The 26,836-nt window shown below is 42.5% G+C and overlaps 1 protein-coding gene across 2 annotated transcripts in view; it reads left to right on the top strand.

Annotated features, from left to right (window-relative positions):
* Positions 1–26,836, top strand: part of RCL1 (RNA terminal phosphate cyclase like 1) — a 194,802-nt gene that overhangs the window by 20,924 nt on the left and 147,042 nt on the right. For both annotated transcript variants that reach the window (XM_070794583.1, XM_019965997.2), the window contains exons 2-6: positions 66–137; positions 3,509–3,684; positions 9,227–9,301; positions 10,222–10,346; positions 24,367–24,492. In XM_070794583.1, coding sequence (XP_070650684.1) covers positions 66–137; positions 3,509–3,684; positions 9,227–9,301; positions 10,222–10,346; positions 24,367–24,492 — 574 coding nt within the window. The remainder of the gene's footprint in view (positions 1–65; positions 138–3,508; positions 3,685–9,226; positions 9,302–10,221; positions 10,347–24,366; positions 24,493–26,836) is intronic.

Here is a 26,836-nt window from a genome sequence, read left to right as displayed (position 1 = left end):
GGATGGGATCTGCTGTCTGAAAATGACCTAATTGGAGGCCAATCAGTTTTCTTTTCTCCCCACAGATTTTGAAGCCAGCTTCATAAGACTGTTGGACAAAGTAACTAATGGTTCTCGAATTGAAATAAACCAAACAGGTAAGCTCCTTTTCTTCCCATTCCTGAAAGCACTTACATGTACTACTTAAATATTCCTCTGTTACTCACTCTTTTTGATGGTATAAATATTGTATTTGAATGGAAAGACCCAGTTTCCTGTCTGTGATATGATTGTCTGAAGATAGTATGTGATATTGCCAATTTAAGGGACATATATTTGACTTAAGGAAGTGAGAAGAGTGAAAATTTCAGATAAACAGGCAAGCACCTCCTCTCTTTTAAACAATAGAAGTGTTTTATACCTAACTTTATGTACAGCTTTTCAGTGTCCATGTAGCTTATGTTGTCACAATAAAATCTTACAACAAACTCTGAGGTAGCTGTATGTGATGAATTTTAATTTTTTTTATTTTGTCTTTTAAAATAAGTTCATATAAGTATGTGCAAAAAATGTGAAAATCCCTTCACCTGTTTCCCCTTCCATTCACTCTCCCAGGGGCAGGCATGGGGACTTTGTCCTGGTCTCCTTTGTATGTATTTGCTTCCATGGGCACTTCTGTATCTCAAACCATCAACAGGATAAGGCTGTTCATACTGTTCTGCAGCCAGCTGTTTTTTATTAGCACAGATGTCTCAGGGAATTTGCTTGCCAGGCACATGCAGGTCCATCTCAATTTTTCAGTGGCATTACATTGTATTCTGTTGTATGGATACATGATAACTTATTTGACTGTTCCCTGCTGATAAACATTTAGGTTGTTTCTAGCTTTTTGTCTAGTTTTTTTTTTTCCTTCTTTTTTTTTGCTATTAGAAACTGTTATCTACATTGTATAGGTGATCATGGCAAACATGCTTTGATTGTCTCCATGAGCTATGTGCCTTTGCACATGTATTCAACAGAGGAAACTGAACTTTTCTATGTGTTTTCTGTTAAGGGAGAAACATGTATTCAACAGAGGAAACTGAACTTTTCTGTATGTTGGCTCTGTTAAGGGAGAAGACAAGCTTGGCTTTATAAGTGGCCATGGGACTTGATCTGTAGCTGCATTCAGCCATACCTCACAGAGAACAGGTTTCAGGAGTAAAACATCAGATGCCCTTTGCAAGCTATGATTCCTTTAGTCTTTCTTGATTCCTTTACTTTGAAATTGCTGGGGATGTTTTCAGTGGTTTTTATTGGTGATTCAGAGGACAAGAAATTCTGTTGTTTTGGGGTCATATCTGTTGTTTTATGGTCATATCCATAAAACCCGAGACTGCGAGCCACGCAGCAGAGCAGTTCTCCTGGATTCCCTTACCCTACTGCTCTCCACCCGGGTGCCCTTTCCCAATAAAATCTCTTGCTTTGTCAGCACATGTGTCTCCTCGGACAATTCATTTCCGAGTGTTAGACAAGAGCCCAGTTTTGGGCCCTGGAAGGGGTCTGCCTTCCTGCAACAAATGGCGACTCTGGTGGGACTCTTCTTCTCTGAGACCAACATCCTGACCACTCGGGGTACTCAGGGGCCAGCTTGCCTGCCAATGGACCAGACCCAGTGGCCGCAACTGGGACCCTTTTGTCCCTGGTCTCCTCCTGACCTGGACAACTGGCCAGAGTGCCCCGACCGGTAAGGAACAAGAGACTTTATTGACCTCTCTCCCCTTCCCTCTCTCTTTCCCCTCCTTAACCCTTCCTATCCTTCCCCATTTTTCTAGTCCCCCGGTCCTGGACACAGGAATCTGGTCGAAGGGCCCTCAGCATGAGCTGAGGATTGGAGACTGATCACCTCCTCATGGCAGAGAATTCGAATTCTGGTTCTGGTCTGGTCTGATTTCTGGTAGGGCCGAGTTCCAGTCCTCCCTTCTCTGGAGGCCCAGGGAAAAGTCCCATAACGCCTGAGTATCTGTAGGTGGCAGGAGATGTCTGTAAGGCCACCCCTTTCGCCCCCCTCTCTCGCCTCCTCCCCCTTCTTCTTTCAACCTGGCTTCCTTTCCTCCCTTTGAAATCTTTGATGTTAGTACTTGGATCTGAAGTTCTGTGTCTCTATAGGAGGTTTTCTGAGAGACTGTATTCTTATAGTTAAGGGCTTCCTTGGTGGCACAGAGGTTAAAGTGTCTGCCTGCAATGTGGGAGACCTGGGTTCAATCCCTGGGTCAAGAAGATCCCCTGGAGAAGCAATTGGCAACCCACTCCAGTATTCTTGCCTGGAGAATCCCATGGATGGAGGAGCTTGGTCAGACATGACTAAGTGGTTTCACTTTCACTTTCTACAGCTTAGTTGAGAAATAAGATATTTATATGATCCTGCTTCCTTCCACCTCTTGTGTCTACCCGCCCGCCCCCCCTCACCCCCCCCTCACCCCCCCCTCCTCCCCCCCCCCCCCCAGCCTTCATTTTGATGATCTGGTTAGTTTCTTATTTGGTTAATTTGCCAGCATAGACAGATTTTAGTGCAGAGTTCAGTGGTTATAGTCTTTGGGAGTTGGGGGCTTTTGGACCTAAAAGATTGTTTTGAGTCATGAATAGTATTTAGAATAACTAAAGTAGAGTTTTCTAACTTTGATTAGAATATGATTCTGATAGTGATTATTGTGATTTTGATTTTTTAATATGGTAAAACCTGTATTTCTTGTGTCAAACTCCCAAGCGCTGCTTTCCTTTTGGTGACTGAACCTAGTTCCTTCCTCTAATGTTAGATTTCTTTATTGGTAAATTGTGCCAGGAGAACTTGGCCAGGGATTATTAGTATCAAAAATATATTGTGTTCATTTCTTCATATCCCCTGAATCATCTAGCATATTTTATTTGGTTTTTCCTCTAATATGTAAACCTAGTATGAAACTTTTTGGATGATATGCATATTTGAAAGAATAAAGAAAGATAAAGTGTTTTCACTAAAGCAGTTCAATAATTTTAGACATTTCCATTTGTTACTATTAAATTAAAATAGTTACTATTAATGGAAATGAGTGCCATAAGTACTTGCCTTCTCTAGGTACCTAGTTTGGTGACTATGGTATTGGGAAATCTGATTTCCTGGGCCTAGAAGAAGCTGATTGCTGGCACGATGATTTCAGAACATCATCTGTAAACCCCGACATTGGCACAATCTGAGAGCATGCTGTTGGGAGACTAAGGTGCCTGTTAGGATATATCTCCTCTGTGCCCTGCTGTGACTCTGGCAATTCAGATGGCTTAGGGAGGGGTTTAATTTATTACTGTTTATTAAATTACACTCACAGTTTATTATTGTTACAAGGACTTGACAGTAATGAGTCAGCTTTTGGAGTGAAGTATGTGGGCTCTCAGGAATGGCATTTTGAACTCTTGGATGCCCTTGCCAGACTTTCCCCTTGGGACTGACTGTTTCATTGCCTTTGTGACACTTTTTTTTTTTTTCTTCTGCTGACTTTCTTTCCTCTGTTATAAGGAACGACCTTATATTATCAGCCCGGCCTCTTGTATGGTGGGTCCATGGAGCATGACTGCAGCGTTCTTCGCGGCATTGGGTATTATCTGGAAAGTCTGCTCTGCCTGGCTCCATTTATGAAGCACCCGCTGAGAATAGTTCTGCGAGGAGTGACCAATGACCAGGTTGACCCTTCGGTGAGTAGTGAGGCCACACCACCCTGTGATTTTTGTCTCCTGTTACACCTAACTTCTGAGAAACTAGTTCCTGATAAAACACATTTGTTTTGTTATTTAACTTGAAGTTTAGAGATTAATCACTCCAGAAGGCAGATGAGCCAAGACTCATAATCATCAGATTCAGTGACGATTGTTAATCTTCTTCAAGGTGCCTTTCATTGTTATGTCTAAGAACCTTCTGAACAGATGCTTGCAGTCTCATCGTGTTTGACATGAAATATGGCTCTGTTGACTGAAGTTTGTGAGAGTGGAGTTTTCATAAGGTCATGTGACAGTTGAGGCTGAAAGGCAGCAGATCAGGATTTTAGGCAGAGAATAATATCTTCTTGGCATGCTGCAGCATAATCTTGACTTAGGCTTCAACTGTACACTTTAGGACTTTCTTCTTCTGAGAAGAGTTTGCAGATTTAGAGAAAGGGTATAAGGGCAGGGAAGGTATATATGAGCTTTGCCAGTGTGTGAGCATCAGCAAGCTTCTTATTAAGCGTGTTGTGTTTGTGGGGAGGATAGTTTAATGTACAACTAGAATATTCATTGTGGCTACCTCAGCTGTCTTAATGCCAGTCTGGGATGGGTTTTATTGTATGTGTGTGTGTGTGAGAGAGAGAGAGAGAGAGAGAGAGAAAAAGACAGACAGGTTGGGGAGAGGGAGATTGATGGATTGGAGCAGGCCTGCCTTAGACCTTTCATAGTGAGGCAACGATCCCCTCCTTTGGATGCTCTGCTGTCCAGAGAAGATATCTTCAAGCTGAGGGCCATGATGTGAAGTTCTAACTGAGGATGCTTGTCTTCACCTTGGCAGACATTAGAAGAAGACCACTGAAGGGGTAGCTTCAGAGGCAGATGTGTGTGGCTTCCCTAACCAAGGAAGACCAGTTAGGTGGTGCAGTGAGCTCCAAAGCAGAGACTGCTGGTATTCACCAGGATGCTGATGAGGTTATAAACATGATTAATGTGTTCTTGGGCAATAAAAGGTTTATTCCTGAATTCTTAAGATTCGGGTACATAAAGTCTTCCCAGGATCCAAAGTAGAGTGCAAGATCTGATATTCTTAACTATATACGAATGCTGCATAAACTGTTTAGAATTTCAAAGTAATTTCAAGTGGTTGCTTATTTCTCACATTTTCCCGGAAGATTGTAGGAAATGGGTTCTTCAGTTAAAAGTAAGAGTGGAGACCTCTACTATTTCAGATTGGGAGGGGGGGGGGTAGGTGCCTTGACTCTTGGGAAAAGTCCCTGAAGCAGACAGATGTTGGCACCATGTATCCCAGTTTTGTATTCTCTTTCTATAGTTGCCAGTGATCTTAAAAGCTGTTATTACTGACAGTACTAAAAATTTACATATTTACATATTAACAATGACAAAGATTAATTGATAGATTCCCTAGAAATAGTATTTTATTCTTTCTAGCAGTATATTAAAAGGCTTTCTTGTAGTTTTCACAAGCTACAGGACTAAAATGACCTTGGTTAGTACCTGGCTCCAGCCCAGGATAAAATAAATACACCTAATCCTGGATAAAGAGTAACTTCTTCAGCCTGTGGCTTCTTCGTTTTAAACTTTCTCTTTAATGTGTAGTTTCCCCATCAATTTATGTCCACACCACTGTCTGCACACAGGGATGAATACGATGAGTTCTGCCCGTAGGGAATGTGGTTTCATGGGGTGAACAGCTGTGAACACAGCCAGGGAGACCACAAGGCTGGATACTCTGGGCTCTGGCAGACGCACAAGCCGAGTGCTGAGGGCTGGGGAGGGCTTTCAAGAGGAAGGGAAGCCCCAGAGTCAGTCATGGTTTTAGGAAGATAACTGTAGAGCTGAGAGAAGGGTAAATTGCCAAGGTGTCAACCAGTATGAACTTGATGCAGAGGGAAGTGGAAGGGTAGACAAATATGAAGGGCATTGTGGAGGGAGGGGCTTCATAACTCAATAACTAATTGGAGTTGGGATAGGAGGAAGGGGTCACAGGTAACTCCATGATTTCTGTCATAGTTGACTTGAAAGGATAGTGATCAGAAAGAGTTTCACAGGGAAGAGGAAAATTGTGATGGGGTGATAGTTGATGTGTCTGATTTTGGTCCTATTCTCTGGGATATTGATGGGATATCCATGGGGGATGTCCAGTTGGGAATTACTGTTTGGAGCCTCAGATCATCAGGATCTTACCTACTGACATTTCACTCTGTAGGAGAATGAGGTTGACTAGTACCCAGTTTGATCACTGTTGGCTTTTTGGCTCAGTAAGTCTGACAGGTGCTTTTCTCTTGGTCTGCACAGTGTGCTGGTGGTGTTGGTGTTGGTGTGTGTATCTGAATTGGTTGTTCTTGTTTGAAACCCCAGAGTTTTTCATTGCAGTAGGTTGGCGTGGCTTCTCCACAACAGCAATCCATCAGAGCAGAGTAGCACCTGCCCTCTTGGGAAGAGGCGTGAGAGCTCCATTTGGACACAGGTCTTAACTGACCTCATCATTCATTTAACGTCCCCTTCTAGCCTCAGTGGGCCAGTAGAGTTTTGGCTTCGTGGTTCCAGGGACTGAGAATAGATGAAGAAGAGGAATAAGTGTATAAGGAGTGAGTTGGGGAAGAGGAGCTGGAGACAGTGACTATGGAAATAGAAGGATTTGGAGGAGCCAAGGAGTTGAGTTCTGAAAAGCTAGGGATGATCCAAGAGTCAGTCCTTGCAGGAGTTGAGTTGGGATTGGGTAGGGAGATGCAGCAGTGAGAAGTTCTGTTGAGCTTTAAGAGAACAGTATCATTAGGGTGCAAGATCACACACAGGTTCAGAATGAGTAAGAAATAGAACCATAGAAGGTTGGGAGATTCTTCCAGAATGCTAGATGGGATATCCCCTTAAGAGCTGAGGTTGGGAATTTTTAAGTGAGAGAAACTTGCACTCGTTTGTAGGCTGTAATGGAGAAGGAAAAAGTTAAAATGAGAAGGGTAGAAGGGCTTAATAAGGCCACCTACAGATATCCAGAGGATAGAAGCAGCAGTGATGGGATGAGCCTTGTAAAGGGGTAGGGACATTTTGGAGACAAAAAGATAGGAAATGGGGGGAAATTTTGAAAAGAAAAATTCTAGGTCTCCTTTGAGTCTCAGTGATTTGATACTGGTGCCCCCAGTTGATATTTACTGGTGCCAGCAGTTGGCCAGACGGTGAGTGAAGAGTCCGTCCTCTTTCAGGGCTATCCTAGCAGGGAAAAGAAGTAGAGTGAAATCTGCTGTGTCCTGGCCACTTGTTTAGGTGGACCTCTGTCAGTATCCGTATTTATTTGATTCATGAGGGTTAGGTAGATGTTCTTATCACTGTTTCAGAAGGGAACAGGTTTCTTCCCTTTTTCTGTTTGTTGTGGTGTGTGCTAAGGTGCTTCAGCCATGTTTGACTCTTCTGCGACCCTATGGATTGTAGCCTGCCAGCCTCCTCTGTCCATGGGATTCTCCAGGAAAGAATACTGGAGAATATTCAATTGCCATTTCCTTCTCTGGGGGATCTTCCTGACCCATAGATTGAACCTGAGTCTCTTATGTCTCTTGCATTGGCAGACAAGTTCTTTACCACTAGGGCCACCTGGGAAGCTATGGGTCTGATCATATTTCTACTTGTTGACTGATTGGACTGTAAGGGTGGTGCCTTTGCCTGAGGTTCCACTTGGGTCAGACTTTTGCCTTTCCTCTCTGACTTCAGAGTAACAGATAGGTTTCCTTGAAGCAGAACCCGCAGACCACCCCCACTTTGCTAGATCCAGTGTGTGGAGCTTGAGGTTATGGAACTTTCTAGTTGGGCCCCTCTTTCTACAGCAGGCAGCCAAAGCCCTGAGGAGAGAGCGTCCGGGCCTCAGAGGCTGTAAGAGGCAGAGTGGGGCTCCAGGCCACAGCTGCCTTTCCAGCCCTTGTCCCACCACAGCGAGGGGCCTGCCCTTCGTGTCAGATGGAGAGTGACCCAGGAGACAGGACCACACCTGCAGTTATATTTGGGCTCCTGACTGGCCCTCAGTCAATTTGACTTCCTCCTATTTGACTCCAGGTGTGGGTGGGATGAACCAGCAGGGGTGTTCTGTTCTCTTGCCTTTCTCTTACCTGGGAGAGCTGGAGGCCGCCTAGCTCCAGGAGTCATGCTCACGGAGCAACCGGCGTCCTGGCAGCCCCCACCTTTTCCAGAATCTGGCTTGGTCTTCTCCCCAGCTGCCCTTCGTACTAGCCTTGACTGAATTCTTCTTGGTTTCAGCAATTCCAAATGCCTATTTTAAGTTTCTGAGTTGTGTGTAGCTTTAATATTTAATTGAAATTAGCTAATCTTTAATGGATTTTCTCAGTAACTGCTTCTGCCCCACCTGATCCATGCTGAACATGTTCCTAGGATACATAGGTCATTTCTACCTCTGGTTAATTTTCTGATATATGAATATTTGGTTGGGGACTGTTCTCTGCCATAAAGCCCTGTTGGAGTATTGTTCTGTTGAATGTTAGCATGTAAGACTTGGTAGCAACTTGGAGACAGGCAGGCTGAGCTCCTTACCTTAGAGACAAGGGAATTTAGAAATTGAGATTTTCTTGTTTGAGGCCACACAGCAAACTAGAGCCTGGACTGGGACCAGGGCTTTTTCCCAGAGCCTCTGCTTATGCTGCTTGCCCTCAATGCTTCCTGTTGTAGGATCAGCCCCTGCAGGGCTGAGAAACATCTCTTGTTCCATTGGGAACAAGGAAGGGATTGCTCTTGTTTCCCTAGTTGCCGCTGAGACAGCAGTCACTGACTTCTTGGATAACGTGATTTGAATATCACCTTATCCTCTGTGAGGAATCTGCAAATGAATAAGGAAGGATCGCAGCCCTCCTAGGAGTTTCGAATGAGGAGATGGTAACAGTTGTACTTGACAGTGTCTTGCCATCGACTGTGGATGTCTTCCTTTGCACTTAGGGGTTTTTGTTGTTTGCTGCAGTTTGAGACTGTCTTTCCTCTGAGGCTCCCGGCGCCTTGTAGAATCACCACCACCTTTAACTGCCTGTGTGTAGGTGTCAGCAGGATTCTTAGGTAGAACTGTTAGGCTGAATAGTTGATTCACTTTAGCCTGGAGTGCCACCAGCTCTAAACGTGAAATAGTCATGTTGAATAAAGAATACTTAAAGAGGCCATGTCTTTGCTTAGTGTTTATACCTGTAAGAATGAGCAGAGGTCTCAGTTTGTTTTCTGCATGAGCCCAGCAGTTTCTTAGTGCTTTTTGCGTGATAGCATGTGATGCTCATGATGACTCATAAGGTAGGTGTGTACTACTATAAATGTGGAAAAGGGGCTCAGAGAAGCCAGTGGCTTATAAAATCATAGTCTTTAGTCGAGAGCAGAGCCAACCCATGCCCTCAGTTGTAAGCCAGCCTCTTTTCTCTTTACCAGACTGCTTCATCTACCTGGAGGCTAAGCCTTAACCGGCTTTGTGGATTCTTTCTTCTTTCAATCTCAAGGTTTAACTAAACTTTTTTTTTTTTTTCCTGAAATTATTCTGCAGGTTGATGTTCTGAAGGCAACAGCACTCCCTCTACTGAAACAGTTTGGGATTGATGGTGAATCTTTTGAGTTAAAGGTACGAATGTCCAGATTGTTGGTGGCATAAATCAGTGTGAAATATTTTCTTACCAACTCACTGGAAGAGCTGTATGGCCCAGTGTGTGTGTGGCACGTTTGAAGTCACCATTATAAGAATTCTTGAACCTAGCATTGCAGACTTTGAGCTGAAAGGGTCCCTTTAGTAATGACAAGAGTAATTGATATATTGCACTTACTTAGTGGTAGTAGATGTTGTCAACATTCTACATACATTAACTCCTTGACTCGTAACAACTCAGCCAATAAGTCATGGAGCTGGGATTCTGACCATGCTACCTCTCTGACCTGGATCATTTATTTTAATTTGTGTCCAGAGCCTACCAATCTGAATGTCCCTGAGACTTTTTAGTACTTTACTTTCAAAACCTAGTTGAAGTAATTTAAGCATCTGTTTGTTTGCTATTTAAGGGAATTATATCAATCCAGGGTGATAACACTGGATAACTTAAGCTGTTTAGCATCTCTGCTTTTTGAAGGGAAATTACTTCATTTTTATTTAATAACTCAAAACTATTGAGTTTTTATAGACCATTTAATTCCAGAAGAGGAGAAAAGGGTTCTTGGTGGTTAAGAAGTGGGTAAGCTGATGAGCTAGACCAGTCCCTCATTTTAAGGTTGAGGAAACAAGTTCTGGTGGTGAAGTGACCTGTCTGGCTTTGACTGGAACATGCAGGCTCTGTTTCTACTGCTTTTTCTGACACACCACGTAGTCCCCTTGCTCAGCATGTGCCCCTGTGGAGCTGACATTAGGTTCTGTTGATCTTGAAGAGATGGACAAGTTGGGTTCGAAAGCCTTCTGCATTCTAATGTTGGTTTTCATTCTTGGTGTACACCAGCCTGGCTAGGTGTCATCCACTCTGTTGAATCCTGACCTCTTCTTTTTCACTATGCCTACAGGTTGTACGACGGGGGATGCCACCTGGAGGAGGAGGTGAAGTGTTTTTTTCATGTCCTGTGAGGAAGGTCCTGAAGCCTATTCAACTCATAGATCCAGGAAAGATCAAACGTATCAGAGGAATGGCGTATCCTTTGCATTAGCTTCAGATTTCTTACTTTTTTTTCTTTGCCTCAGTAAGATAAGAATGACTCATAACAGTTTACTTCTTCCCAGGGTTATTTACATTTCAGACAACAGTTCAGTCGCTCAGTTATGTCTGACTCTGCGACCCCATGGATTACAGCATGCCAGGCCTCCCTGTCATCAACTCCTGGAGCTTGCTCAAACTCTTGTCCCTCAAGTTGGTGATGCCATCCAACCATCTCATCCTCTGTTGTCCTCTTCTCCTCCTGCCTTCAGTCTTTCCCAGCATCAGGGTCTTTTCAAATGAGTCAGTTCTTCACATCAAGTGGCCAAAGGATTGGAGTTTCAGCTTCAGCATCAGTCCTTCCAGTGAATATCCAGGACTGATTTCCTTCAGGATTGACTGGTTGGATCTTCTTGATGTCCAAGGGATTCTCAAGAGTCTCCTCCAACACCACAGTTCAAAAGCATCAATTCTTCAGCACTCAGCTTTCTTTATAGTCCAACTCTCACATCCATACATGACTGCTGGAAAAACCATAGCTTTGACTAGATGGACCTTTGTCGGCAAAGTAATGTCTCTGCTTTTTAATATGCTGTCTAGGTTGGTCATAGCTGTCCTTCCAAGGAGTAAGCGTCTTAATTTCATGGCTGCAGTCACCATCTGCAGTGATTTTGGAGCCCAAGAAAGTGAAGTCTGTCACTGTTTCCATTGTTTCCCCATCTGTTTGCCATGGAGTGGTGGGACCAGATGCCATGATCTACATTTTATTAATGTTGAGTTTTAAACCAGCTTTTTCACTCTCCACTTTCATTTTCATCAAGAGGCTTTTCAATTCCTCTTCACTTTCTGCCATAAGGGTGGTGTCATCTGCATATCTGAGGTTATTGGTATTTCTCCCTGCAACCTTGATTCCAGCTTGTGTTTCATCCAGCCTGGCATTTCACATGATGTACTCTGCATACAACTTAAATAAGCAGGGTGACAATATATAGCCTTGACATACTCCTTTCCCAATTTGGAACCAGTCTGTTGTTCCATGTCCAGTTCTAACTGTTCCTTCTTGACCTGCATACGGATTTCTTAGGAGACAGGTAAGGTGGTCTGGTATTCCCAGCTCTTTAAGAATTTTCCTCAGTTTTTTGTGATTTACACAGTCAAAGTCTTTGGTGTAATCAATAGAGAAGAAGTAGATAATTTTTCTGGAATTCTCTTGCTTTTTCTATGATCCAACGGATGTTGGCAATTTGACCTCTGGTTCCTCTGCCTTTTATAAATCCAGCTTGAACATCTGGAAGTTCTCGGTTCACATACTCCTGAATCCTGGCTTGGAGAATTTTGAGTATTACTTCACTAGTGTGTGAGATGAGTGCAGTTGTGTGGTAGTTTGAACATTCTTTGGCATTGTCCTTCTTTGAGATTGGAAGGAAAACTGACCTTTTTCCAGTTCTGTGGCCACTGCTGAGTTTCCATATTTGCTGGCATATTGAGTGCAGCTTTAACAGTATCATCTTTTAGGATTTGGAATAGCTCAACTGGAGTACTGTCACCTACACTAGCTTTGTTTGCAGTGATGCTCCCTAGGGCCCACCTGGCTTCACATTCCAGACAACAATCTTGGAAAAATCTTAACAGTGAACTTGTAATTATTGGCTGAGATAGGGTATTTTATTATCTGCCTCATCATAACTAGACTGACTGATTGATTCATTTATTTTTTTTGATTAACACTTAAGCAAACAGTTCCACTGTTTGTTACACTCTCTTGAAGGCTTTGATTTGGGGGCTACCAATGCACTGTAGTCCCTGCTTCAGAAGAGCTCATCGTCTGGTGAAGGAAATGAATGTACAGATACATAATTCTGCTATAATGTATAAAGTGATGTAGATGATGTTCAGTGGGTTGGAGGAACTAAGAGTAGAGTGGCGTATTTGTCTGGAAGATGTGAGAGAGCTGACTAGTAATTAATAATATCTACCATTTAGTAATTGCTTATTCTGAACTATGATAATTTATATACTTAATTTGTTTTTTATTTTTTAAACTATTGAGATGTGGTTGACATACAAAAAACTGTATATATTTAATGTGTACCACTTGAGGAGTTTGGAGAGAGATATATATATACCTGTGAAACCATCAGCCCAATCAGTGCCATAAGTGTTTCTATCACCTCCAAAAGTTTCTTTTCATCCTCTTTATTATTTTAATTTTTTGTGATAAGAATACTTTTAACATAAGATTTATCCTCTTAGCAAATTTTAAGTATGCAATATAGGCATTACAGTGTATAGTAAGTGTCTAGGAGAAGGAAATGGCAACCCACTCCAGTGTTCTTGTCTGGAGAATCCCAGGAACAGGGGAGCCTGGTGGGCTGCCGTCTATGGGGTCTCACAGAGTCGGACACGACTGAAGCAATTTAACAGCAGCAGCAGCAGGACTTATTTAGATTCCTCATATAAATGGGATCATGTAGTACTTGTTCTTATGTATCTGGTTTATTTCAGATAGCATAATATCCTCCAGGTTCACCCATGTTGCCACAAATGATAACATTTCCTTTTTTGAGGATGAATAACATTATTGAATCCATATACCACATTTTCTTTATCCATTTGTCTGTTGGTAGACATTTAGGTTGCTTTTATACCTTGGCTATTGTAAATAATGCTGAAAAAAAATATAGGAATCCATGTGTATTTCTTTGAGATCCTAAGTTAAGTTTCTTTAGATATATGTCCAGAAGTGGGATTGCTGGATCAGATGGTAGATCTATTTTTAATTTCTCAAGGAATCACCATACTGTTTTCTATAGTGGCTTCACCAGTGCATGTTCCCACTAGCAGTGTACAAGGACTCCCTTTTCTCCATACGCTCACCAACACTTCTTACTTATTTATTTTTTGATAATCACTGTCCAAATGGGGTGAGGTGATATCTCAGTGTAGTTTTAATTTGTAGTTCCTTGGTGATTAGTGATTATTGAGTGCCTTTCCATGTTTTAGTTTGCCATTTGTGTGTCTTTTGGGGAGAAGTGTCTATTCAAGCCCTTTGCCCATTTTTAAGTAGAGTTGTTTGTTCATTTTGCTACTAAATTGTAAGATAAGGTGTGCTGTATCTTTTGAGTGTTAATCATATATATGAATTTCAGACATTTTCTCTAATTACATAGGTTGCCTTTTCACTCTGTTGTTTATTTTGCCTCCTTTTTTTTTTTTCCTTTTTGGTATTCAAGAAATCATTGCTGAAGCTAAAAGTCTTCCTCACTGTTTTCTTCTCAGAGTTTTACAGTTTAAAGTCTTACATTTGTCTTTAATTCATTTTGAGTTTATTTTTGTACCTGGTGTGAAATAAGAATCCTCTTTCATTCTCTTGCATATAGGTATTGTTTTCCCAACAGTGTTTATTGAAGAGGATATCCTTTCCCCATTGTATATTCTTGGCAACCTAGTTGAAGGTCAAGTGACTAGATATGCATAGGTTTATTTCTGGGCTCTCTGTTCTGTTGTCTTTTTTTTTTAATGTTAGTACTATACCGTTTTGATTTTGGTAGCTTTGTAACATATTTTGGTATCAGGACCTGTGATGCCTTCAGCTTTGTTCTGCTTGCTCAGAATTCTTTGGCTATTTGGAGTCCTTTGTGGTTTCATATAAATCTTAGGTTTATTTTTTCCCTATTTTTATTAAAAATAAATGTGAGATTTTGATAGTGATTGCCTTGAATCTGCAGATTGCTTTGGAAAGTATGGACATTTTAACAATATTAATTTTTCCAGTCTTTGAACATGGCCTGTCTTTTCCTCTAAAGTCTTTTAAAATGTCTTTTATCAGTGTTTTGTAGTTTTTAGTGTGTAGGTCTTTCACTTCCTTGGTGAAGTTTATTTCTAAGAATTTAGGTTGTTTTAAATGCTATTGTAAATAGGATTGTTTCTTTGATTATTTTTTGTGGGTAGTTTGTTGTTAGTGTATAGAAACTCAACTGATTTTTGTATGGTGATTTTGTATCATGCAACTATATTGAATTCATTTATTCTAACAGTTTTTTTGGGGGGGTGCTGTTCTTTAGGATTTCTACATATAAGATCGTCTTCTGCAAAAAGAGATAATTTTACTTTTTCCGTTCCAATTTGAATGCATTTTCTTTTTCTTACTTAATTACTCTGGCTAGGACTTCTAGTATTATGCTGAACAGAAATGTCAAGAGTGGGCATCTTTGCTTTGTTCTGAATTTTATAGGAAAAGTTTTCAGTTTTTCACCATTAAAGATAATGTTAGCTTTGGGCTTTTCATACATGGCCTTTATTGTGTTGAGGTAAGTTGCTTCCATGCTTAATTTGTTGAGAGGTTTTTTGTTTTGTTTTTTTTTTTTTTATCATGAAAGAGTGTTATTTATCAAATGCTTTTTCTGCAGCTATTGAGACAATGATGTGATTCTTATCCTTCATTCTGTTAATGTGAGGTATCACATTGTTTAATTTGCATATGTTGAACCATTCTTGCATTTCAGGGATAAATACCACCGTGTCATGTTGTGTGACCCTTATAATATGCTGTCGAACTCAGTTTGTTAATTTTTTTGAGGTTTTTTGCATCCATGTTTGTCAGATATATTGGCCTGCAGTTTTCTTGTATTATCTTTGGCTTTGGTGATTCTAATCTCATAAAATGAGTTTGGAAGTGTTTCCTCTTAGATTTTTTTTTTAGAAGTTTAAGCATCGGTGTTAATTCTTCTTTGAACATTTGATAGAATTCACCATTAGAGTCATCTGCTGAAGCCACCTGGTTATGGGTTTTTCTTTGTTGGGAACTTTCTGATTACTGGTTTAATCTCTTTACATGTAACTGATCTGTTCAAGCTCTCTGTTCTTGATTCAGACTTGAAAGTTTTTATGTGTATAGGGGTTTATTTATTTCTTTAAGTTGTCCAGTTTATTGACATATAGTCATTTATAATAGTCCCTCATGATGTTTTCCAATTTCTGTGGCGTAAGTTGTTAATATTTCCTTTCATTTCTGATTTTACTTACTTGAGTTTTGTCTTGTCTTAGTCAAGCTAAAGGTTTGTCAGTTTTTATCTTTTCAAAAAATCAACTATTTCATTAAGTTTCTTCTATTGTTTTTCTGTTTTATTAATGTCTAATCTGCCAACTTTGAATTTGGTTTCTTTATCTAGTGTAAAATTAGGCTGTTTGAGATCTTCCTTTCATAGAAAGAATGTTAGCACTTATCAGGCGGTCCTAAGATGGCGAAATAATAGGACAGGGAGACCACTTTCTCCCCCAAAATTCATCAAAAGAACACTTGAACGCTGAGTAAATTCCACAGAACAACTTCTGAATGCTGGCGGAGGACATCAGGCAACCAGAAAAGCACTTATCAGTATAAAATTTCTTAGTACTCCTTTTGTTGCATTCGTAAATTTTGGTATGTTCTGTTTTCATTTTCATTTGTCTCTTGTTGGATCTTCTTTTATCGATTCAGCCACTCTGTGTCTTTTGATTGTGGAGTTTAATACATTTATATTTTATATACTTTATTCTTAACCTCAAAGTGAGTCTGAATTCACTTCTATCCTATTTTGTGGATGTAGAAACTGAGGCTTCAAACACTTAAGGAATTTGCTCCCATATAACATTGCTAGTAATGGTAGAGCTGGGATTTGAGCCCTGTCTCTGTGGCCCATGCCTTTAACCTCTGCTTTTTCCTGTAGACAGGACAGGGCATTTGGACTGAGCTTGAAGAATAGAGGCTTGTAAAGCGGGACAAAGAAGGAGGAGTGCTGTGGATAGAAATGTGGGCCTGTGGAGGGAACAGTGCCCAGCCGTTCTGGGGAGCGGCAGGCGATGTGGTGTGGCCTGAATGCAGGTCACTCAAGGATGTCAAGTGGAAGATGGGATGAAAAGTGAGAGCAGGAGCCTGTGGAGACTGGAGGCTGTGCTGAGGAATTGACCTTCATTCAGAATCAGTAATTTTCTTTTGGAAAGAGAATTTAGAATTTGCACATTAACCAAATAACTCCAGTGGTACAGAAAGAACTTTTAGCTGTTTCTGGCTCATTGTAGAAATTTTGGTAGGTATGAGTTGGAAAACAAAACAAAACAAAAGCACCTCTTCACTGCACTCACTTAGAGGCAGAGATAGTAAGGAATTATCATGCCCTAAAGAGAGCTGGTGAGGGTTGTGTCTTGGGGACAGGTGAGGGCTGCTAGTTTATGAAGGTCTCCTAGAGGCAGGATGGGTAGGATGCAGTGATCACCTGGGTCTGTGCTACAGGAATAGGGAGTCCTTGAGTATGATTTTGATGCTTCTCACTTATACCCCTGAATAGACGTATTTGTTCAGATAGAAACTGCAAATGTTTGGGGTGGGGTGTGGCCATGTGATTGGCAGTGAAAATAAGTTTAGTTTTACTCATGTTGGGTTTTATGATTCCAGGTAAGTACATGGATAAGTCCAGAAAGGACTTAGAAATTGGGAATGTAGAACTTCCTAGGAAATGTAGGACTCAGGGACAAGGAAAGCTAGAAATGGATGGTTGTGGCATCAGCCACTATGTAGAAGGCAACAGAAGAGGATGGGACCCTGAAAGGTCACTAAGATTTGAAAGCAGAAAGCAAAGTTCTTCCAGGAAGGGAGACTAGGGAAAATCAGAGTTGAATGGGGAATAAAGAAATCAGTGATACTTCATTAAAAATAAATAAATTAAAACTACACTGAGATGCCATCTCTCACTAGTTAGATTGGTAAAGAAACTAAAGCTTGACATAATATTCTGATGAAAGGTTGGTGAGAAGGTGAGACAATGTAATTAGTATGATTAAGAATTTGACAGTATCTAGTAAAATTCCTAGACATCAAGGGAGCTGTCAAAGGCTACTAGAGTCATGTCAAATGGGCACGGAAGCCAACTTGAAGTGGCTCCTACTAGCCAAAGATGGGACAATCTAACTACCAATAAAAATAACTACAGATCAATTGATTACACATTAAATAAGGTTACATCCACAAATTTATTATGATACTTAAAAAAAAAACCCTGTATTGATCATCCTTGGAAATCAACCCATTCTTTTGAAAATCAGTAATAAAAGTCAACCATTTTTTCTGCTTTTCCTATACAAACTGATAAGGGGAAGTTGATGAGGGAAAGTCTCTGTGTATCAAGGTATTGACTCTTTGTTTATGAATAAATTGCAAATAGTTTTTTTCTTAAAAAAATAAAGAGAAAAGAAAATGCAGCTTATTAGAAGCCAAGTCAGTGCCTTAAAGGGCCCAGAGGAGTAAGCATTAGGCCAAGCCGAGGGACTCACAGGAGGCTGCCACTGATAACCCTGAGGGCTCTTTCCAGTGAGTGTTGGAGTCAGAGGCCAGATAACCAGTTCTGGGCTGCAGAGTGATGGGGGGAAATGGTGGCAAGCAGAAGCTACTCTTTCAAGAACTTTGACAGGAAAGAGAATGGAAAGAAAGATATGGTGATAACTTGAGGAAAAGAATTGAGAACATCCCCTCTCTTTAACAAAAAGATTGATGATTGGAGTATTTTTGTAGGTTAAGTAGATTTACGCATGAGAGAGGGAGACTGACAAAGCAAGGTAACAAGGCGATTAAAGCTAAAGCACAGGTGCTAGAGTCAGACAGATGTGGCTCTAATTTTGGCTTTGCCATTCACTGATGTTGGGATTTTGGCCCCAAACTTTGGTTGGCACATTTATCATTGGGCCAGTTTATGACTGCTGTGTGGGGCTGTTGATGCTGTGCTGTGCTCAGTCTTGTCTGACTCTTTGTGACCCCATTAGTCCGCCAGGCTCTAATGAAGTTTAAATGGAGTAATAGATGTGTAGTATGAGAAACTGGGCCGGTATAAGTAAGTATTTGGTAAATGGTGGCTGCTCTTGTTTTTATTATTATTTAAGAGGAGATGGATTGAAAATGCAGGTGTATGGTAAGAATGGCTCTAGATGGAGCATTTTGATGATGATTGGAAAGGGGTAGGAGGCATTTTGAATTTTTACTGAGTTAGGATGGGTTCCAGAGTGAGGGGACTGGCAGGGGTGTGATAAGGGAATGTGACAAGGGTGGCGAAGATGTGGGCCACTTAGGCATTGTGAGGGGTGTGTCCAGTGGGGCACAGTAACTCGGGATAAGGAAAAGGCTGTGGCACTGCAGTAAGGGCTCAGCTGAAGTGAGGTGTTTTCGTGGTGCTAGCTGTGTGGTGTGTGGCTAGTCCAGCAGTAATTGGCAGCCTAGAAGGAGGAGTGGAGGAGGCAGGAGGCCATCTTCATGCAGGACTGGGTGTGGATCGACCAGGTGAGTGAGATGTGCAGAAGTATGGAGTACAGGGCGTATTAGTGAGCGTGTCACTGGAGTGACGGCCGGTGCACTCCTTACTGAGGAATGCAGCAGAGGCTGCCAGCCTGGAGAAGGCACATGGTCATGGGGTTGGAAACCTTCACAGTTGTTTTTTTTTTTTTTCTTCACAGTTTTAATGGAAATAGACGTGTGTGTTGTGTAGAAGAACTTGACATTGTGTTTAGGGAGTTGTATTTCGGGGTTCCCAATGTTAAGAGTGGTAGAATTCTAGGTGCCAACAAGATCATGGTAAGGGCAAGTGTTGGAGGTGGGGGGCCGGATGGGGTTGGGTGATGGCTTTCCTGGTGGGGATTTGATATGAGTAGAAAGGATGTGTGCTTCTAGGGGTGATAGGGGCTTAAAGTCAAGTTTTGTATTTTTCAGGAGGGTTAAGGGTGGTCTTACTTGGAGGAAAGGAACTGTGGAGTGGATTGCCTTTTCAGAGGCCTTGACTGGATTGCATGGTGAGTAGTGAGGGCACGATGTAGGGTGGATGCAGAGCCACAGGACAGAGAGAGCTGTTGCTGAGATAAAAGAAGAAACTTGGGGTGCTGCCTGAAGTTCTTTTTAGGAATTATCAAGAACAGAAGAACTTGTAAGAGAGCTTCCCTGGATTAATGTCTGTTCTCTGCAGGGGTATCCTTGGGCCCAACCATAGGCCAAGACTTGTGCATGTAGCGGGGAATATGGCTGGTGGAGGAGAAATGGTACCTTTCCCAGGGAACCCCCAGGTTGATGGATGCTTACATTGACGTCTGAAGGTGATGGTCGACTCTCATATTCTCCGACTCTTAGGAGATAGAAACAGGTTATAGAGGAATGGAAATGTGATGCAAGTGTGTGCTAAGTTGCTTCAGTTCTGTCTGTCTCCTTGCAACCCTGTGGACTGTAGCCAGTCAGGCTCCTCTGTCCATAGGCTTCTCCAGGCAAGAATACTGGAGTGGGCTGCCACTTCCTCCTCACAGGGGATCTACCTGATCCAGGGATTGAACTTACATTTCCTGCATTGGCAAATAGGTTCTTTACCACAGGTGCCACCTGGGAAGCCTGGTGATGCTAGTAGGTGGGTTTTCATTTTAAAAACTAGAGATACCTGTTTTGCTTGATGCACGTTAGTTACTTATGTGCATGTTTAGTCGTTTAGTCGTGTCCGACTCTTTGCAACCCCGTGGGTTGTAGCCAGCCAGGCTCCTCTGTCCATGGGATTCTGAAGGCAAGAATATTGGAGTGGGTTGCCATTCCCTTCTCCAGGGTATCTTCCCAACCCAGGAATTGAACCAGGGTCTACTACATTGCAGGTGGATACTTTCCTGCCTGAGCCACCAGGGAAGCCCCCCTAGTTACTAATAGCTCGACCTCATTCTCCTTAACATTGAATTTCACTGTGTACAAATTCCAAGTTAAACCCTGTTGATGGCCATTGGGATGTCTTCTGTTCTTCACTGTTGCCAAAAATGTTGTGGTTAATGGCCTTGTACACAGAGTCCTACACACTTTCAGAACTATTTCAGTTTGTTTTTTCCATTTAGAGATTTGTTTCTTCAGTGCTGTGTCATGGCAGTGAACTCTGCTTGGAGTCCACTCTCTCAGTTTGGAAATGTGATTTCCAGTGTGTGCTCTCTTTGTTTACCACAGTCCTGTGGTAACAACGTGGGTTGCATGGAGGCTGTTACACTGGGGTCTCACATGTACTCTGTACCAGGTGTACAAAAGCCTTGTGAGTTTTTTGATGCCTTTGATGAAGATGCCAGGAAACAGGGAAAGCTCTGGGATTGTACAGGGTTTTACATAAAAGCTGAAGCAGCTGTTGTACCCTAGGCATCTGGGATGTAACCTCATTCCTCCCCTGCTTTTTTCCGGCGTTCTTCGAACATTCCCTGTGTAGGCTCTGAGCCAGAAGGATGCTGGTGAGGTCCCAGGCGGTTCCCCTTCCTTGAGGCTGGGGATAGGACACCTGTGCCTTCCCCCATCTAGCCCTAACTCTAGTCCTTCCTCTAAACTCCCCACGCAAGTCGACACAGCGCCCTTGCCCAGATCCCTGTCTGCAAACCAGACATTCCAGCTGCTGATCTGCAAAGCTGCCCGTTTCACAGATACCCCAAAGGAATGTGGGTTTGAATTGAGATCACTTTCTTGGCCAGCTTTGGAGCCTGGGAGAAAAGAAGCTGCTTTTGGAAAAAGCTTTAGCAGGGGTTTGTTACTTGCAAGGCTGGTTAACAGTCGGGCTGAGCTTGGAGGTTATATTCCCCATAGGAGGACTCAAGCTGGGAGAAATAGCCCCATTCTCTTGTGTGTGTCTGTGGTTTTAACTGTTCCCCCTCCCCCGCCACCCCCATCCCTGCAGAGTGCATCTCTCTGACTGACTGGCCAGGGCCTGGGAGGGAGCTGGTGGCGTTCCTGCCAGCAGCTGTGACTGGATGGTGCGGTTGCCTTTTATTTACTGCCACCCACTCTCTTACTCCCCACTGCCTGAGAGAGAAAGAAACACTGTCTTTCAGTTTTGTGATGCTGTCCCAGTAGTTCATGATTGGATGTATAAGAGTCAAGAGAAAAAGCTGGGGTGGAGGCAGGAGAGGGGCATGAGGTGGAGTTTGTTGGACGATCTGGTTTCCTTTCTCTTAATTGTAGGGAGGGTACTTAGAGAGTGAGTCTCTTGCTTTGTGTTCACACATACCCTCACTCCTTAGCCTTCTCTGACTTGTAACACCAGGGAGGGTGAAGGGTAGGAGTTCCATATGCCCTGTAGCCATGAACTTGTCTTTCATGGATATGAGTTCTTAGTATGGTACTCATAAAAGGCCCCTGGAATTGTCTGCAAAATTGTGTGTTCACGTGTTTCTTGAGACAGGGTTCATGGCTTTTACCAGATTCTCAGAGAGGTCTCTTACTCCTGAGAGGAAAGAACCTCTGCTTTGGGGTTTGAACCTTGGACTGCCAGTAGGAAAAGCAGTAGTGGACATTCACTGGGCTCCAACTACACACAAGGCATGGCTGAGCGCCTGACATGCATTGTTTCAGTTGAGCTCCCAGACCTTGTGAAGGAGAGTATTATGATCGTTATTTTTGTAACAATGAGGATGCGGAGGCACCAGGTTTTCAAGTAGCAATAATCACACCTTGGATAAAGCTCGTTGGCTATGATACCACCACTGTGCAAAGCCAGAAGCACCAGGTATAGCACATTGGTTCCAGAATGATGCAGTTTGCCAGAGCTGGGACTTAATACAGATAGTCCGATTCTAGAACTCTTAGCCAGTGTTGGTAGGACCTCCATACCAAGCCAGAGAGCACCACAATGACTCTGGGATGCAGCCGGCTTTAAAGTTCCTTTCCTTCATTACTACAGTGCCTGAATTCTAGTACACGCTTCCATTGGCCCCGATTAGCACTTTTACCTACTGAGTTTCCACATCCCTGGAGGGATCGGGGAAGAAGATTGCCTTTGGGAAGTCGTATCTGTTTAATTTTGAATCTTGGTTCTGTGATTCAGTTGTCTTCAGTGAGACCCCTGAAGCAGAAACCCGTGGCCTTACCTCAAGGTTGCTGCTAAGTCGTTTCAGTCGTGTCCGACTCTATGTGACCCCATAGATGGAAGCCCACCAGGCTCCCCCGTCCCTGGGATTCTCCAGGCAAGAGTACTGGAGTGGGTTGCCATTTCCTTCTCCGATGCATGAAAGTGAAAAGTGAAAGTGAAGTCACTCATTCGTGTCCGACTCTTAGCGACCTCATGGACTGCAGCCTACCAGGCTCTGCCATCCATGGGATTTTCCAGGCAAGAGTACTGGAGTGGGGTGCCATTGCCTTCTCCTACTTCAAGGTTACGTGAGCATAAAATAAGATGACCATGTACCTGAAAGAGCTTTGAAAGCCACGAGCACCATGGGATTATGTATCAGGATAGTGACATCTGTATTTTCCTGCAGAATGCAGGCACTTCAGGCCTCAGAGGGACAGCACCCTCTTGGTCCAAAGGGTATGAGACCTGGGACTGTTTATCGAAGCTGCCTGTGGTCAAAAGTACGTTCTGGACAGAAGAGGTGGTGATGTAACTGGGCTGTGTGTGTGTGTGTGTATTGAAAAATCCCTCTTTACTCTTTCCTCATTTTGGGTTTGTCCTTTGAGTCAAGTCAAATATTTATCGAGTATTTCTGAGTACAAAAGTAGTGTATGAGAGACTTGTGAGGGATACGGAGGTAGAGCCCCTTTCATTATGAAGCATGCAGTGTTATCGGAGAGCAAGGACGGCCTGAGTGTATATGAAGGGAGACGTGTGGTAAGTTCAAGTGCAGGCCACAGGTGGGGCGTCCTGGAGGGTTTCAGGAGAGAGGGAGAACTCCAGGTTGGAAGAATGGAAGCAGGTAGATCAGGCTGAGGGATTTGGACACTTTGGTTCATTGAGCTGGGGATGGTGGTGTTGGGTTGGGGATGAACCAAACAGACTAGGGGTCTGATCGCAAGATCTGGGAAGGCCTGGAGTTACTGGGAGCTTCTCCCTTACATGTGGGAGCTGGATCTTTTGGTGAATGTCCAGGATGGGTCAGAAAGGGGAGCTTGATGCCAGTCAGATTCTTTGGTTTTTGTTTCTGCAGTCCAAATGAAAATTAAATGTGTTATTGACAGTAATTTTCGAACAGTTGGGCTGGGCTGGGGAGACCACACACCTGGTTTTCCCTGTTGGACTTTGTGCCTGGGGTTTGGATCAGAGTAATGGAAAGATCGTGTGTTGTTCTTCGTTTCTTTAGCCCCTCGTTCCACATGCACAGCCAGCCCCTAACCATACATCGGACATTGGAAGTGCTTAGTACATACTTACTTTTTATTTGGTTGGTTGATTTGGGGAGAACCAGTCTGTAATAAAGTTTAATTTGAGGCAGTAGTTTCCAGTTCCTCAAGCAGCACTCTTTTAATTTGAGTTGATTTGAGTTGCCAATATCTTTCCTTTCCTTTCTGAGGCTGTCCTGTTGTAAAAGTGCTAATTATCACTAATTGGACCATTAGGTAGCAGTTGTAAGGAGCCTGTATCAGCCATAAATAGCATTGTCGGCACTTACATAATCGAAAATAGGCGTGAGTTAAAAACCTGTTTAGACCTATATAGACAGCCCCACTATGTTCTTTTACTAATGTTTTTTCTGCTTCTTTTGTCAGCATACCATGGGGTGGATTGGGTCACCCAGAGGCCCAGGTCAGTCCCAGTGGGGTGTCTGTCCTGGTCTTAGGTTTCTAAGAGAAAGACTTAATGGTAACAGCAATGGGGATGTTCAGAGAATACTTCAAAGGGAGTCTGGCGCATGCCATACAGGGGGGCAATTGCCTTTACTTGTTCCAAAATTGAGGTGAACCATTTCTAGCGGGGAGGGAATGGGTAGGCAATCTAGAGCAGGGTTGGCAGCTGCTTTTATTTTATACTTTCCAAGTGTCTATATTGTTTGGGTGTTTTTCATCCAGGACTTTTTATAACAATACAAAAATTATATAATAATAAAAATAATAATGTAAAAATTGAGTTATGATACTACAAAGTTTAGTAATTAAATACAGGTGGAGAATAGAAAGAAATTAGAAACATCATTTTGTTATGGCAGTACCACAAATATTTGCTAGCTTTGTGACTGACTTTTCTCCGCTGTGGAGTCCAAGCAGAATGACACCCTTAACTCCAAGTTGCAGGTATTCGGTACGTGTATCACCTCAGATGGCAAACCGGATTGTGGATTCTGCAAGGAGCATCCTCAACAAGTTTATACCTGATATCTATATTTACACAGACCACATGAAAGGCATCAACTCTGGGAAGTAAGTGTCTGTGCATTTTGGAAGCCTAATTCTGCCGCCTCTCTAAGCATTTTTCATACTCCTGGTCTCTGATTGAAGCTTAAGCTGCCAGCTCTGAGGTTGGGCAGCCAGAGGAAGAATGATTCGCCTTTTTTTTCCTTCTGACTTACTGCCATTGTCACCACCAAGTATATTCTGAGCATCTATCACATGGAAAGCATCGCCGTGCCCAGTGCTGGGTGATGAGGGTTTGAGATACCAGCCTCGGGGAATTAAAACCCAGCTATTAATAAAAGTGCCTCCAGCTTTAAATCCCATCTGCACTCTGTTCCCACTAAAAAGTAAAGTAAACAAAGTTCTCCCACCCTGAGTAAATAACAATTTAGGGAAAAAAATCCTTTGTTGGTCTAAGTGCCAGTCGGTGTGTCTCTCCATCAAGGGGAACAACACCCTTAGAGCCAGAGAAACTTGTTATTGCAGATTTTAATTTGGTTTAGTTAGAGCCTTTGTGGAAAACCTCACGTTAGAACATAAAAAGTTAATAATGATGATTTATGTAATGAAAATATCTGTTTTAGGCTTTTGTTATATATTTAGAAACCACTAATTTTTTATTATGAAAATGTTAAGCGTACAGAAAAGTTGGAAGGATAATACAGTGTACACTTGTATATTTTTCTTACTTGTAAGTAGAGATTATTTTGCCAAATTTGCTTTCCTTGTATGTGAGTTTTCTCTGTTTTTGCTGAGCCATTTTAGTGTGAATGACAGTATCTTTACACTCTGGACCTGAACTTTTCAGGTTGTGTCTTACAAAAGTAAGAACATTAGACACTGACAATTGTGAGATAAGAAATCAGTTTTTTTCCTAAGTTGTACCACAGCTCATCCTTTCATAGTCCTTTCTCTGAGCTTTCTTTAACCTCAGCAAAAGAAGGAAAGAGAGGGGAAAGAAGGGGGCGAGTGTGTTATGGGATCTCTGACCTTCATGAGGCCTAAGGAAAAGATAAAGGAGATTTCACAAATGCAGTGGTGGCTCTTTGTCCAGAGCAACAGAGGAGGTGGTGTCAGAGCTTAGAGTTGGGACAGGATTTGTGTGCAAAGCTGGCCTTTTCCCTGGGAATTGGAAAGGTCAGTGATGGTCCCAAACTTTTGGTGTATTGCTCAAATACCACTGGTGGTGTCCTCATTCCTAACATGTGAGTGATAACGCCTACATCCCTAGGTTACTGTTACTGTAAAGATGAAAAGATCCCATATGTAAGCCCCTAATGCAATGCCGGGCACATAGTAGGTGCTGCAGAAATGGTAGCTGCTAATGCCGTTCTTGCCTTTTTCCTCCCTTCTTGGCTGCAGGTCTGGGATTATGTGTCAGCTGTTTTTGGGGAGAGGGAATTACAAGGGATGGGGGAGGATAGGTGGTGCCAGCAGCTGTCTGAGTGGCCTGATCTCTGTCGTGCCTTGTCATCTGGCTTCTCGCTCTACAAAGAAGCAGAGCAGACCAAAAGGCTGTGCTCCCAGCTAGAATGTGGCTTTTCATAATGCCATCATTGACCAGCTGACCCTAGTGCTGCTCAAGGCCCATACTTGCGAATAATGAGTAGGAAGCTCACATGTGTATGGAGATGTAGGCATAATGTAGCCTTGTTTTATAGGTAAAATTTACCTATAAAACCAATGCACGATGTTAAATTTGCATTCTGCTTTCTAAATAACAAGTTACGGTTGACAAACAGTGATCTTCCTTCTCCCTTATGAAATTACAGTCACGAGTAGCTATTTTCCTTTTCTAATTCAGTGACGTGTCCTCGTAAGTTAAGCTTGCTGAACTCTGGGAGTGAGTCCTGTGTGGCCACGCCCTGGGACTTTGGGAGCCAGCAGTTCTTGGGGACCTGTGTCAGTTGTTTATCCAGTGCACATTTGTCCAGCATGGTCCCATTTTGATTCCCAAAGTCATGACTTTTTTGAAAAATCTAACCATTTATCAATGAGAAAGCTTTGGAGCCCGTTATCTATAAACTGTACTAATGCCATCTTCAGTGAGGTCACTTGGTGATCAGCTGCTTTGTCAGCATAACTTGAAATAGGCCTGATAATATACATAGCCCAAATTGGGGGGTGGGGGATGTCGGCATAACGTGCATAGAGCATAATATGTTATCGTGTTTTCTCTGTAAAACAAATACGATATCAACAGTCTTGATTAAATGTGAAGTTCATTGTAATAAGTACACAATACCTCAAAAATTTCACATGGATGGAAAAGTTTGGAAGTGCTTAGGAACTGCAAGTTAAGTGGGTTTGAGCAGTGATGATGGCTTGTCTCCTGGCCCTTCCTCCCTCCGTTTTCTCTTTGTCATTTTGT

This window comes from Bos indicus, chromosome 8 (assembly GCF_029378745.1).
Source record: "Bos indicus isolate NIAB-ARS_2022 breed Sahiwal x Tharparkar chromosome 8, NIAB-ARS_B.indTharparkar_mat_pri_1.0, whole genome shotgun sequence".
Lineage (NCBI taxonomy): Eukaryota > Metazoa > Chordata > Mammalia > Artiodactyla > Bovidae > Bos > Bos indicus.
Note: the sequence above shows the minus strand (reverse complement) of the source record. Positions and strands in the feature narration are given on the sequence as shown.